This window comes from Pleurodeles waltl, chromosome 11 (assembly GCF_031143425.1).
Source record: "Pleurodeles waltl isolate 20211129_DDA chromosome 11, aPleWal1.hap1.20221129, whole genome shotgun sequence".
NCBI classification, from domain to species: Eukaryota; Metazoa; Chordata; class Amphibia; order Caudata; family Salamandridae; genus Pleurodeles; species Pleurodeles waltl.
The window spans coordinates 951597976-951613868 of NC_090450.1; the positions used below are offsets into that span (position 1 = coordinate 951597976).

At 44.6% G+C, this 15893-nt stretch overlaps 1 protein-coding gene across 6 annotated transcripts in view; it reads right to left on the reverse strand.

Annotated features, from left to right (window-relative positions):
* Positions 1 to 15893, reverse strand: part of CABIN1 (calcineurin binding protein 1) — a 1028293-nt gene that overhangs the window by 951697 nt on the left and 60703 nt on the right. For all 6 annotated transcript variants that reach the window (XM_069215153.1, XM_069215155.1, XM_069215154.1 and 3 more), the window contains exon 6: positions 9599 to 9779. In XM_069215153.1, the coding sequence (XP_069071254.1) occupies positions 9599 to 9779 (181 nt within the window). The remainder of the gene's footprint in view (positions 1 to 9598; positions 9780 to 15893) is intronic.

Consider the following 15893-nt stretch of genomic DNA (forward strand, 5'->3'; position numbering starts at 1 on the left):
CAAGTAGAGTGGGATAGATTCCCCCTACCATGTATTACATATTAGATATACTCCACAGATCCAGCCTCGATATCCCATTAAACATGAAGCAAAAGAACCTGTGACAGAGATTCTCACACAGCTTGAGTACCTGGGAGTAACAGAACCCTGCATCTCTGCAATAAATAACCCATTATTCCCCCTAACAAAACCTGACCATTCATACAGAATAGTCTTAGATTACAGTTATTTAAATATTCATACACACACATTTGCAATCCAAAATGCACATAGCACAGCACTTTGTAGTGCGACAAAAATACAAAACAACATTGGATATTTCAAATGTTTTTTTTTTTTCTGCCAAAATCTAATGTCTGAAAGCCAGTATCTATGTGCCTTCGGCAAGCTACGCTCTCAGAGGCGCTTTTGTCATTGGAGTCAAGGGTATAAGAACAGGCCTGGGGTAATTTCTGCCCATGTAACTTCAATATTCCATAATACTAATCCAGAGTCATTGTTTTATGTCGATGATATCTAACTCACAGATGACGACTTCAATGCACATTTGGCTATGGTAGATTGCATCGTTTTAGGATTCGCTGCCCAATGCTACAAATGTAACTTTAAGAGAACCAAAATTGCTTTTCTTAGTGTCCTATTTTTAGGATACAAATTATCGGATGAAGGCAAAAGTCTAGCCCCCCACTTTTTTTGTTTTTTTTTTAGAAAACTGTGCTCAACTTCAACCTTCAAATATCATCAAGAAGCTACAGTCATTACTGGGTTTCTTTAATTTTGGCAGAACATACATTCCAAACTATGCACAATGCAAAAATCCACTTGATGGTTTAATTCATCCAGATTTTTCAAGCAAACACTAGACAGCAGAACATACACGCATACTCAGAGATTTACAAGACATGCTAGAAGCACAACACTTACACGCACGTGACAACAAAATGAATTTGGTCATAAGAATAATCCCTGGTGCCATCGGGTTCACCTATTTCACATTGAAGAGGATGACATGGTATCCATAGCATACAAATCACACTTGTACTCTAACGCAGAACAACGATTGGCACCAACAGAAAAATACTAACTGCTTTACAGATGGCTGCCATTAAGGAAAGTCCACTTGCCCAAAGGAAAGGCATTACTGTTGTTACACCCCAGTGCCAGCCCCTGAGGCAGTTACCAAAGCTACCATACCAAACGCAAAAACATTATATCCACATTGGAGTCAATGGGCAATCTCCGTGACCGTCAATGATGTAGATTATGTTTTTGACCCCAAACTAGAGACTCAAGAATTTCTACAACAGGAACTTGAGTGCCCCATGCCCTCTAACATCATGCCCCTTGATCAATACAGAACAATCATTCATACTGATGGTTCAGCACAACCAGCTGCAGATACAAAACACAAATAACTCCATTGCTTGCACAGCTGTTAGCTGAGTACTGAGGAGTGGTACATTCCATCCTCAACATACCAAATCCCAGGGGACTGCACTGCACAACTTAAAGAGTTTGAGGCTCTGATTTTGGCTCTGAAACATACAGATCCTGAACAGCACACATTAATTGTGTGTGAATCACACTACTACGTGCAGTCCTACAATGATTATTTACATCATTGCCGCCCGAATGGTTTCAGAGACTCAAAAGGGAACACCATCAAAAACAAAAACTTGTGGGGGAGGGTAGCAGATCTTAAGGAGAGACTACCAACAGCTCCTGTAGAAAATACATTAGGACATCAACGTGTAGGAGTACATGTTGAAGGAAACACACTGGCTGACGAACCTGCCAAATCTGCAGTAGCTACGGCTTCTGTTGCTGCAATACTCATTCTCATACGGAATTGGATAACGAAATACTGGCTGCTGTGAAAGCTTCGGCTGACAACAAGTCTTTAACAAAAGCATGCCCTGCTAAATATACCTACCAATTCAGTGCCCAAAATATTGTATTTGCATTAATTCCAGAGGTGGATGATTGTGTGATCCCCAACCAAGATCAGAGATCAGATCTCATTAAAGCAGCACATGAGGCTGTTGCTTCGGCCCACGCTGGTGTGGCGGCTACTATTTCCCTGCTACAAAAACATTATTGGTGGCCAGGTCTATATAAACAGACCAAACAATATGTCCTTTATTGTAATATCTGTCAACCAATAAAGGGGTCCACCATGAAATGCCCGCCGCAGACAGCCCTCCAAGTGTCCAACAAACGACTAAAATGTCTGTACCTGGACCATTGTGGTTCCTTACAACCTGATGTTGCATAAATACATTTTAGTCCCTGTTGATTTATGTTAGAGATTTCTGTGGGTATGGCCACAACCATCAGCTGACATCCGAACTGTTATTAAAGATTTGCAAGTCTTCATCAGGACATATGTGGTTGCACCATTCCTCCATTTCTCATCTCCATATTATCCCGAGGGAAATTCTGTTGTGGAGTGGAAGAACCAAGACTTAAAGCAATCCTTAATAGCAAGGGTATGAGGTCCTGATCGTATATGGGGGTCCAGAGAGCATTAAATAATTTGCCCAGGAGGTCCTTGGGAGGACGCGCCCCTTATGAGGTCCTGTTTGGGATACTTATGTATGTTCCATATCTAGATGGCCCTTGAGCAGTGGGGCAGAAACACTGTTTGACATCAATGAACATATCACTGTTATACAAAAAACACAACAATTCCGTGATGAACATTTATCAGCCTATGCCGCCACCTTGGGAATGAGGGATTAGCCAACAACATCTACCGGCTGGATTTAGAAAGTTGGGGGATCTACTATGTGAAAAGATTGCTGCAAAAAAGAAAGAGCATGTTCCAATCCTGGGAATACAGAACTATCATCATACCACCACTGCCTGGTTCTCAAGAAAACAGTTTTGTTTCCTGCACAGTAGACCATGAGGATTCCTAGGGAGTTCCTTAGCCTCTCACTACCCAACTGGATATACCTCTTCAAGCACTCAATAATGCTTATGCAAGTACCAATGCTACAGTTGTCTCCCCAACGCTAAACTTTTTATTACAACGTTTTTCAATTTAGCTTACTGTCATTTAATTACCATTCACCTTGTGGCTTCTTCTCATTCTCTCCTTTCCAGATCACTTTCAAGTCTACTTTCTATATTCTTTGCAGACTATACTTTAGCCCTGTTGTAGAACGCTGGCCTGTTGTGTGTGGTGGGTACCTATGGTACTTACACCTTATACCAGGTATCCCCTCTAAGTGAAGTGTAGGCAGTGTCTAGAAACCAGGCTCTCTAGAGGTAGCTGTGGACGAGCAGCCAAGGCTTATCTAGGAGACATGCAAAGCACATGCAACACCACTGTAGTCACAAAGCACTTACACACATGAAGGAAAACACTCAGTTGTACAAAAATAAAGGTACTTTATTTTTGGCAAAAATCACCACAAAATACCAGGCAGGTGACCCACCCTTAATAATATTTAGTATTACACTAAATATATACACTAGTAATCAGAAATAAGCATGGAAAAGGTTAAAAAACAGTGCAAACAGTAATAACCAATAGTGACCCATGTACTAAAATAATGGAATGCAATCAAGGTATCAGGTAAGTAAACTGTGTAGAGGGGAGCTGGGAGCACTAGGGAACCACAAAGGTAAGTAACACAGTACACCCCAGCGACTAGGAATACAGGAGTAAAACACTGGATTTTCCCCCAAACCACCCAAAAAGAGGAAAAGAAGAAAAAGAAGACACCCAGAGAAGACTGTAAGAAGACCTGTGGAAAGAGGGGACCAAGTCCAAGAGTCACAGTGGAGTCCAGGAAGAGTAGCTGATACTACCCACCCAGCTGTGGATGCAGGAGTTCGTAGACTGTACTGAAGCACTGCATCCCAGGAGCTGAAGAAGAGTTTCAAATGGATGCAGAAGATGTCCCACGCTGGAAGGAACATTGCAGACAGGTGTTGGTGCAGGATTTCTTGGAAAAAGCAAACTCGATGTTAGTGGAAAAGAGATGCTGCTGGGGACCAGCAAGGCCCAGGAGGACTCAACCCAGGAGGGGGAGTCACAGGGGATCCTAAGCGTTGCAGAGAATCCACATGAGCAGAGGGAGCACCGACAGGAGTCCCACAGGATGGAGACATAGGAGTCGCAGAAGGAGTCCACGCAGCACTACAGAAGTGGATCCCACGCCGCAGGAAAACCACGCAGGAGGCTGTGCTTTGCAGGATGGAGTGTTGGGGGCTGGAGCTACATGTCGCCTGAAGATCCCTTGGAGGAGATGCACACAAGCTTGGCAGCTGCAAGAGATGCAGTGCACGGGGGTATTGTCCTGCGTGGAAGGCAAAGGCTTGACTCAGCCTGTCGTCGCTTGTTGGAGGTGCCTGAAGTTGCAGGGAAGTGACTCCTTCACTCCAAGGGAGATTCCTTCTTCTTCTAGTGCAGGCTGAGGAGTTGCAGTCTTCTGAAGATGCACGGCGAATAAACTGTTGCAAAGCTGGCAGGAGCCCTGGAAACAATGTTGCTGAAGAGTGCTTTCTTCTTGGAAGCAGCTTGTCGGGTCCTGGAGGTTCCAGTCGCAGTTCCGGAGGCCAGAAGTAGAAGTAAAGGTAGCAGAGAAGTCCTTCTGGAATCGTGCAATCCGAATCGGAGGACCCATCCAAGAGAGAACCTAAATAGCCTGATCTCCCTAAACTTAAATCAGCATCCTCCTCTCTGACAGTAAGAAACCTATCCCTACCCTCGTCAGAGAAGGAGAGCCAAAGGATAGCAGCCCACTGTCTCCGGGGGAACCTCTGAACTTTGCAGGCCCTTTCCAGAGCAGAGAACCACTCATGGATGTCATCCCCTACCTTGTATGGGGGAACAACCTTGCTAAGATTTCTGGAATCAAGAATCCTCCCTGACCCTAGGTTACCTGAAACCAAAGCTGCTGCCACCATGGGGTACTAACTCAAGACCCTGCCTCGCTCTCTCCACTGCCAAGGCCTCCCTGTCTAGGGCTAGCTGTTGCCTCAGCCTCAGCTTGGCCTCCTCCAGCCTCAGTTTCCTAAATTCTATATCTAAGGAGTCATCTTCTGGAGTTTGTCCCCTCTGATACAGACATGACATGAGTGGCAGGATGAGGATCTGTCCCTAGGTTTAGTAACCCTCTGAACTAGTCCCCTGGGAACAAAGGGGAGCCTACTAACATGGACACACTTTTGCACTACCTGTAGTGCTCCCAGCTACACTAGGGGGCTTACTAGAGACCCTGCGAATCTTTGCGGGACCCTCTTCAGTATCTAAATCTTCTCTTTCTAATACTGGGGGTTAGAGTCTAATTACAGTTCCCCTCCTCCTGGCTACCAGCCTTATCCTGGAGGAGAAGTCCCAAGAGTATACTGTTACTAGGGTTCCTCCCCGTTTTCAGTTTCTTACTCTTACACACTTCTCTCAGCTCCTGAAAGGTAAGGTCCTCATAGTGAGAACCCATGTTCTGAGAGGTGCTCGGTACTGAAGACATTTTAGAGTGGTGTAGGGTGTGCCTAAACTCCCTAACTTCTAGTCTCTTACCCAAACCCTAGAGACTATATCCTGACACTAGGTATATGTGTATGTGCCTAGCTAGTAAATGGTCTTTCCTGTGGAAAGTACTAAGTGACAGAGTGGTACGGCAATTGCAAGTCCTAATCCCACTGCTGCACCACCAATGTAGGAAGCTGGCCTGGTGTGTGGTGGTACTTACACCTTATCCCAGGTCCAGGTATCTCCTCTAAGTGAAGTGTAGGCAGTGTCTAGAAGCCAGGCTCTCTAGAGGAAGCTGTGGATGAGCAGCAAAGGCTTATCTAGGAGACATGCAAAAGCTTATGCAATACCACTGTAGTCACACAGCACTTACACACAATTAAAAAAAAAGGTACTTAATTTTTGGCACAAATCACCACAAAATACTAGACAAGTGACCCACCCTTAGGAGGTAAGTAATATACAAAATATATACACTAGTAATCAGAACTAGGCATAGAAAAGGTTAGAAATCAAACGGTGCAAAGAGTAATAGCCAATAGTGACCCTAGGGGGAGCACAAACTATATACTAAAAAATGTGGAATGCAAACAAGGTACCCCCACCTAGGTAAGTTAAATGTGTAGAGGGGAGCTGGGAGTAATAGGGAACCACAAAGGTAAGTAACACAGTGCCCCCCCAGCGACTAGGAATACAGGAGTAAAACACTGGATTTTCCCCAAACCACCCAAAAGGAGGAAAAGAAAAAGAAGACACCCAGAGAAGACTGCAAGAAAACCAGCAGTGGGTTCCTAAAGGAAGAAGACCTGTGGAGAGAGGGGACCAAGTCCAAGAGTCACAGTGGAGTCCAGGAGGAGTAGGAGATACTACCCACCCAGCTGTGGATCCAGGAGTTGGTCAAGGGTAATGAAGAACAGGTCAGCACTGCAGCCCAGGAGCCACAGAACAGTTCCAGATGGATGCAGAAGATGTCACACGCCGGAAAGAAGATTGCAGACGGGTGTTGGTGCAGGATTCCCACCAACAAGCGTTGGCAAATGCAAACTTGCGGTTAGTGGAAAAGAGGTACCGCCAGGGACCAACAAAGCCCAGGAGGACTCAACCCAGGAAGGAGAGTCTCAGGGGACCCTCAGCGTCACAAACAGTCCGTAGGAGCAGAGGGCAGCACCCACAGGAGTCGCAGGAGCTCACGCAGCACCACAGAAGTGGATCTCACGCCGCAGGAGAACCACACAGGAGACTGTGCTTTGAAGGTTGGAGTGCTGGGGGCCGGAGCTACAAGATCCCCTGGAGGAGATGCAAACAAGCCTTTGCAGCTGCAAGAGATGCAACGCATAGGGGTACTGTCCTGCATGGGAAGGCAAAGGCTTACCTCCACCAAAGTTGGACAGCTGGAAGAGAGGGCTAAGAAGACTACTCTGGACTACCACCCATGATGCATGATCCACGCAGCTCAGCAGGAGAGGGGATCCATGCAGCCGGTGTCGTCACACCTTCACTCCAAGGGAGATTTTTTCTTGTGCAGGCTCAAGACCTGCAGTCTTCTGAGGATGCACAGCGAGGAAATTGTTGCAAATCCTTTCTTCTTGGAAGCAACTTGTCGGGTCCTGGAGGTTCCAGTGGCAGTTCTGGAGGCCAGAAGTCGCAGTAAAGTTTGCAGAGGGGTCCTGCTAGAATCCTGCAAGCCGAATCTGAGGACCCAACCAAGAGAGAGACCCTAAATAGCCCTGAAAAGGGGGATTGGTCATCTAACCAGATAAGCACCTATCAGCAGAGCGATCTGACATCACCTGCCTGGCCACTCAGATACAAGATGGCAGAATCCAGGGGCCCTCTGGAAGAGCTCTGGGCACCACCCCTGGGTTGGTGATGGACAGGGGAGTGGTCACTGCCCTTTCCATTGTCCAGTTTCGCGCCAGAGCAGGGACTGGGGGTCCTTGAACCAGTGTGGACTGGTTTATGTACAGAGGGCACAAAATGTGCCCTCCAAAGCAAACCAGTGGCTTGGGGAGGCTACCCCTCCCAAGCCAGTCACACCTATTTCCAAAGGGAGATGGTGTTACCTCCCTCTCCCAAAGAAAATCGTTTGTTCTGCTTGATCAGATGAAGCAGCAGGAGGACAGAAACCTGTCTGAGGGGTGGCAGCGGCTGGGCTGCCCAGAAAACCCTGTAAGACTTGTGGTAGCAACACTGGGGGTCCTCCAACGAGCCCCCAGAGTGCCTGGAATCATACCTCCAATACTTGCAACAGTATTGGGGTATGATTCTGACATGTTTGATACCAAACATACCCAGGTTCAGAGTTACTATTATGTAGCTGGACGTAGGTAATGACCTATGTCCAGTACACATATAAAATGGCGTCCCTGCACTCACGAAGTCCAGTAAAATGGGGCTGGAGTTTGTGGGGGTTCCTCTCCTAGTGCAGGGGTGCCCTCACACACATGTACCTGCACCCTATCCTGTGGGCTGAGAGGCCTACCATAGGGGTGACTTACAGTGACCTGGTGTAGTGACCTGTAGTCAAAACGGGTGCATGCACCCATTTTATACAGGCTGCAATGGCAGGCCTGCAGAATCCTCTGCATGGGCTCCCTATGGGTGGCAAACTAACTGCTGCAGCCCATAGGGATCCCCTGGAATCCCAATGTTCTGGGGACCTAGGTACCATATACTAGAGACTTACATGGGAGGACCAGTATGCCAATTGTGGGAAGAAAAAGGTACAATTTAGAGGAGAGAGCAAAACTACTGGGGTCCTGGTTAGCAGCAACCCAGCAGACACAGTCAAACATACTGACAACAGGCAGAAAATGGGGGTAACCATGCCAAGAAAGAGGGCACTTTCCTACACGTGTTTACAAGTGTGATGCTACTTAGTGCAGTTGATAAAATAACACTGCCTGTGGTTTGGAATTTGTGCAAGATAAATAACACCTATTCTGAGTTTTTGAGAACTAATATCCTATTTTTGGGCTTAATGTTCCAAAATATATATTATACTGTAAATGTTGCACTGTTTTCCCCTATTAAAGTCCAGAAGGTTTGACCTGCTGAAATTGAACGAACTGTGAGGTATTTAGTGCATCAGGTAGGTTCCAGGTGTGGTAAATATTACACAACATGGAATTCCAAATCCTGTGCAAAAAGGTGTTTCAGCAGGGGACCACAGTGCCTTTGTATCATGCCACTCTTTTGTTCTACTTTGTTTGGACATGGATACAAATTTCTCTGAAATAAGCGATGGAAGATAAACAATTGAAGTTTGTCAAAAGTAAGTACGTCTGTGCCTGTAAAAGCCTGTAGATCCCATAAAAACCCATGTTGCCAATTCAAATTTGCCTACATTCTAAGATATTAATCACCACACTTATTCAGATAAGCAACTAAAAAAAGTATTTACTTAGAAATATACACTAAATATTGTTTCCCAAAATAATCTGTACAAGTTTAATTTGTCTCACCTGATTCCCCTCATTTAAAAGGAGTCATTTGAGCTACAACACAAGGTCCGATGCAGCCATCTATACCAAGTTTAAGTATGAATAATTCTAAACAAGCTACCCAAGAAGAGACAAAATAAAAAAAAATAAAACAAAGAAAATGGATGAAGCACAGAAGCATAACGGGCCAGGCTAAGGGGAGAGCAACACCCGAAACAAAGGAAAGCTAAAATGGCACACGGGCTAAACAATATTAAAAACATTCACTAAAAAATAAATAAAAAAAAAGGCATACCTAAAAACAATCCCAATAAGGTTGAAGAGCTGGCAAAGCAGTACTTGCCTCACTAAGGAACAGCAAACACCTTACTGAAGATGCTTATACCTTGCAGTTTAAGCATCACAGTTTCTGCTTTGTGATGTCACTTATGTAAACAATGCTGGGGAGTTTTGCTCTTAAAGGGATGGCGTTCAATACTTGTTTGCTTTCTTGTCATACAAATTCAGTATTGCTGGCACTAAAGCTGAAGTTGGGGTAATATTTCCCTTAGTCCACATCGTTCCTGTATTTGATTGACTATTTAGGAGTAAAACAGACTAGTTTTCTACACCCAAAAAACTCTAGCCTTTGCCGTGTTATGCATTCATGTTCAAGGGAGAGGTTACTCACTTGTGTAGTCACTCAATGTGTAAAGGACCGTGATGAGGTGATCCAGGCAAGGCCAGTGATCTGAATTGCATCTCAAGCCTTCTTCAAAAGCGTGACGTGCCAAAGGGATCCGGACCAGCCGCAAAGCAACACGTCCAATCTTGTACCAGAGGTTTACATCTGTGGAGTCCAGCATGACTGCCTGAAAATTAGAAAAACGTTATTTTTCTAAGTCCTAGGATAAAATATCATGTTTACAGAGGGCCTTCAGTGGGGCTAAATCGGTTGCTTTGCAGTGCTTAATAGGTAACTCACTTTGCTGCAGCCTTGTCATACTTACAAAGGCACACAGCATTCACAGAATCTAAACATTTCCAGATGCACCAATCTTTCACTCATCCAGCTATAGAATCTACTGAGTTTATGGTGTAGTTAATAGCCTGGAAAGTTTTAGTGGATTCCACTCCTGTGTAAAGGGTAAATCTGACTTTATGTATGCAAAAGAGCACGAAGATTGGCACCTTCACATCCAACTTCAAGACTACATGGGGGGGGAAATAATCTCTTCACTGCAAATAAAGCCTCACTCAAACCATCAATATGATGCTGGGAAAATGCACAGCTAATGAGAGCAGATAAGGGCAGTCATGGCCACCAATATTCTACCAAATTCCCGGTCTGGCAAAATGGCACAAACTCCGAGTCTTCAGCCTGCACTGTGATCTCACACTATATCACTCCAATTATCAACAGAAGTGATGTAAAGAGTCTATATACTAGATATCCTGTAGCCTTCATCAGAATCTTTAATCTACATATACATCACTGTTTCCTGGAGGTAATAATTTAACAAAAGAGTTTGACGATTTTTATAATCAGGAGATGTATAATCAATATTTACATACGATGACGGAAGTGAAATAGCAAGTGGCCACTTCTTACTATGCCCATCACTGATGGCAAAACTTAACATCCACCTTCCAGGTGTTTTTTCAACAAATGTATAAAAAAATACATACAGCTCTTCATGCACATACTATTATAGATTACCTAACCACTAACTTGCTGAGGCTTCACCTTCTTGTGTGTCAAGCATTTTTTGGTCGATGGTCAATGGCTTGCCTTACCCATTTTGTGTCAGCCCCTCTCCTGGAGCATTTCCAATTTACTTGTTACACCCCCCCCCCCATTTACATGTATCCTACCGCTGCTCTTGTTCAGGGAACTACAACTTTTTTTGTTTTGTCTTAAGCACTCCATGGGAAGGCATGTGCTTTCCAGGTGTCGCCATAGTGTTCTTCTCTTCCCCTACTCCATACTTAGTGTTGCTCTCTCACACCTGTTTGCCGCTCTTCTCACATGTTACTCGTTGGCTTCTCTTCCCTCACCATGCACCACACTGCTCTGTCTTCCTGTACTTTCCCCACACTTTGTGTTGTTCTACCACTCTCCTTGTTGCTTTGGTACACTCTGCCCTATGTGTTGCTTTCCCTCAGACGCGTTTGCACTGTTACCTAGCCAACTTGGATCTGTAAATCAGAAGGAAAAAAAAACAAACAGTGCCCTGTGTCATTCTGTAAGGGGTGCATACGTGTTGCACACACACCTACTAAATGATGTGGGTGGCAGCTTCATAGGCGTTTTTGCCTTAAAGAAAAAGATTCCTCTTTGCAGAATCTATCACTGTGCCTCTGAAAACAGATATCAAACTTCTGCATTTAGAAATCAGCAATATTTGGGTGAAAGCATGAGCTCCACAGAGCCCCCAGCAATGAATTAAGTGGAATAGCATACCAACGTCTATGATCTGACCAAAGAGAATGGATGTTTTACACATGGCACGCTTGCCACTTTCTAGCCAATTCTGAAAAGTAAACATACTTATCAGTAATTCAACAAAGTGACTATGCATTATAAAAGGCATCTAAAAAAAAAGGATCCATTCATCAACAAACATTTGCAATGCAATGGGTCTCGCGTTGGCTTGAGTAGGAACTATTAGCATTCTAAATTCCTAACTGGACATTTCTTGTCACCTAAATTGAAAATAAACATTTAAACAGTTGACATAAGCAAGCTAATTCAAAGTGCCACGGGCGCCATGAGCGGGAAGGAGAGGCACAAAAAGAAAAAGAAGTTCACTCGCAATCAAACGTATCGCAAAAGTGCAATTATCCATGTAACAGGGTTGATGGCCAAGGCGGTAACAAAACTGCCCCAAGGAGGGACAAATGTAAAGCATATATCCAATGATAAAGGATTTTTGAAAGGCAAGCCCACGGACGAGTGATAGTGATGGGTGTGAGGTGGGTGTGGATAAAAGCCCACAGATAGATTACAACAGGCCAGATTGCTTGAGCACTCAACCTAAAAAACTAAACATAGCTGCTAAATTTAAAGTGCGCATATTTGTGACATTTTCATGCTTTCCGAGTGCTTGGTGTGACATTTCAGTACCTTAAGTGTCACACCTTGAGGGACACTTATCACAAGTAGAGAACAAGGCAGATACATCCATGTAATGAGATAAATGTACCCTTCCACTGCTCTCATCCAGGGAACTACAACTTTTTTCTTTTGTCTTATGCACTCCATGAGAGTGTATGCGTTTTCCCTTTTGCCCCTCTAGTGCGCTTCTTCATCCCCCTTCACACTCAGTGGTGCTCGCTTGCCAGTCTGCTTCTCTTCTTTCTCCGCACTACACTTTGCTCAGTCCTCCTGCCCCCAGTGTTGCTTTTCCTCTCTTGCGTTAAAACATTTTGTGCTGATACCAATCCAACTTGGATCTGTAAATAAAAAGAAAAAAAGTAAAAAGGTGGCTGCTTAATATTCCATAGAAGGCTATATTATAGCCTCCTGTGGAATAAATCCTGGGCAAAAGATTGGGGCTAGTTGAAAAAGTGACCTAAATATACGTGACAGCTTGGACAGCGTGCTGCACAATAGGAATGAAGGAATTTGGATGTGCCTTTGAGTAGTTCAGTCTAGCAGTTGGGCCAGAGGCTGAGGAGTCTAGTCAGGAGGGTGGTGCTACCCCTAATGGGGTGTTCTTTTTTTATATGCCCTTGGAAACCTTGGAAGAAGAGTACGTTTTTGTACAAGGTTGTGATCCAACTGCTTTATAAATTCAAATACCATTTGTGAATTCTATGGGGTGGTTTTATTTAAGAAATGGAAATAAGTGGCTTACCTTTAACTCCAGTTTTCCAGTATTGGTATCTTTCATAGAGTCACATGCTCAACTCCTTCCCAGTCATCAGACTGGGAACCCTCTGTAACATTACAAACAGCTGTATGCATATTTGCATTCCTTAACATTGACACTCAATGAATTGTTACTTAACCTATCCACATCATTATCTATGATCCAAACTCCAGCCAATCAGAACCAACCTCACCCAGCTGTTCCCTTCATTGATGCCTCTAACTGTCAGATTTTCAAGGCTATCCCCAGGATTTGACCCTCAAGGCAGGCTGGTCAAACATTCAAATCCTCCAGGATGGTCCCGATAGATCGCATCCAAACTGGTCTCCAGATATCTCTTGTTACCCAGGCTCTTTACTGCATGGAGAACGCTATTAAAAACTATGATCTTTGGAAGGAAACTGATTAAATAGGGCACCTAACACAATGAAGGTGCTACCTTAGAAAGAGTGAAGATCTTCAAATACCTTGGTTTGTACCTAAATATAACGGGTGGCAAAAGGGTAGAGGAAGCGCAACGATGACCAGGGTTAAACATTTGAGGTGCTTATTGAGTCACCAAAAACAAAAACAAAAAACATGCTAGCAAAAATACTTGAGCTTTACTGTCTGTTTTAGGATACCAGCTGTCACTCAAGGAGCAATTATGTTGAATGATCACATATTCAGCTGGCTGGAAAGTCAGCACTGTATGTGTTATAACCACCTATTTCCCCGTCCACATTGAAGTAGTTGTGCTCAAATTAGGCTAGAGTTTAATCTGACCAAATTGGATTTCATTTTATGTGTGAAGTATGCATGATACCGCTTAAAATAACGATCAGCTAACGCCCATAAGATGAAACTACTCTGAAAGTAAAGGGGCCTTTCTAGCTGATTCTGTAAGAGGTTTGCAGGCAGAAGACCTTATTAAAAGTGACCCTTTCTAGCAAAGCAATAACAACGTTGCTAATGTGGACAGCAAAATCTTTGTCATTTGTGCAAGATTTGAGGGACTTAAAAACCAAGTCTCACAGTAGCTGGGCGATGGGTTGATACACCATGGACCATCTGCCTGATTATTTGAGTATCCAACACCAAAATTTGGTTAAATAAAACTGCATGAGATGGTGGTTCAGTCTGCTTCCCTTAAGATGTTACTGGTTCAGATGCATGAATGGACAAACCAGTAAACAATGCAGACTGTGTGACAAATCGGAAGAATCACTGACCCATGTAACATGCCCTTGTGATAGGCTAAAGCCAGTGAGGATGTACTGGCTATTCCTGATGTCTCAAGTTCTAAATATTAGATCCTGTAGGAAAAGCTGTCCAATGTTGCTTAAAAGGTGAATCATGCCATCTCACAGAGCATCTCTTGAAATTCATGAAAGCGGTCGGTCAATCAATCAATCAGAGTTTTATAAAGTGCAGCTACTCACCTGTTACGGTCTCAAGGTGCTGGGGGGGAAAGGGGTGTAGTGCATACCGGAGGTGGATTAAAAAAAAACATGTCTTCAGTTCCTTCGTGAAGCTGGGCAGGGGGGTGGTTTGTCTGATGTGGATGGGTAAGGGCGTTCCAGGTGGTGGCGGCGAGGTAGGAGAAGGAGCGTTCTCCTGTTATGGTTTTCCGGATGCGGGTACTTCTGTGAGAGAGAGCTGGGCTGAGCGTAGGGTCCTGTGGGGTACATGGGAGTTGAGTCGCTGGTTAAGGTAGGCAGGTCCGATGTTGTGAAGGGCTTTGTGTGCGTAGGTGACGATTTTGAAAGTGATTCTTTTCTCAATGGGGAGCCAGTGCAGTCTGCGTAGGTGTTGTAAGATGTGGCAGTGTCAGGGTAGGTCGAGGATCAATCTGGAGGCGGTGTTCTGGATGTTTTGTAATTTGCGGGTGAGTTTTTTGTTGATTCTGGCATAGAGTGCGTTGCCGTAGTCCAGTCTGCTGGTGATGAGGGCCTGTGTGACGGTCTTTCTATGCTTGAGGGGAATCCATTTGAAGGTCTTGCGTAGGTGGCAGAGTGCGCGGAAGCAGGTGGAGGTGACCGAGTTGATCTGATGGTTCATGCGGAGGTTGGGGTCCAGGATGATTCCGAGGTTGCAGGCTTGGCTGGCAGGGGTGGGTTGGTTTCCGAGGGGGAGAGTCGCTCCATGCCTTGGGGTGAGGGCCCAGGATCAGTACCTCGGTCTTGTTTGTGTTGAATTGAAGGCAGCTATCTCTCATCCAGTTGGCAACTGCTTTCATGCCCTTGTGGAAATTGTGTCTGGCCTTGTTTGGTTCGTTGGAGAGGGAGAGGATGAGTTGGGTTTTATCGGCATAGGAGATGATGCTATCTCTCATCCAGTTGGCGACTGCTTTCATGCCCTCGTGGAAATTGTGTCTGGCCTTGTCTGGTTCATTGGAGAGGGAGAGGATGAGTTGGGTTTTATCGGCGTAGGAGATGATGCTATCTCTCATCCAGTTGGCGACTGCTTTCATGCCCTCATGGAAATTGTGTCTGGCCTGGTCTGGTTCTTTGGAGAGGGAGAGGATGAGTTGGGTGTTATCGGCGTAGGAGATGATGTTTATTCTGTAGCTTTTCTTCAGTAATTTTTCTATCTCTGCCTTTAATTTTCTTAAATGCCTGTGTCTCTCCTTTATTGATGGGACTGGCGGAGGTGCCTTAAATTTTTTTCCAGAATATGACCATGCCCTACAACGTCTAATGTCTAATATCCATCTGTCTGCTGCCAACTATTCAAATAAAACTGCATTCTTCCTCCAACTGACAGCTGAAAGAGAGGTTAAATAGGGATAAGATGGAAGGTTGGTTCTGACTGGCTGGAGTCTGTATCATGTAGTTTGTATCATATAAAATGACGTAGACAGGTTAAATAAAGTTTCAGTGAGTGTCAATGTTAATGAATGTGTACTGCTGTTTGTAATGTTACTGTGGGTTCCCAGTCGGACGACTGTGAAGGATTCATGCTTGTGAATCCGAAGCTGGAGAACAATGCACAAAAACGAGCATACTAGTTTAAGGTGGGTGAGCGGGGAGGAAGCAAGAACAGCAACTGATGGAGGAAGGGCGAGGGAGAAACACATGGGCAAGAAACAGCAACACAAATTACATGAAGGGCCGGAATGGTCACATTGGG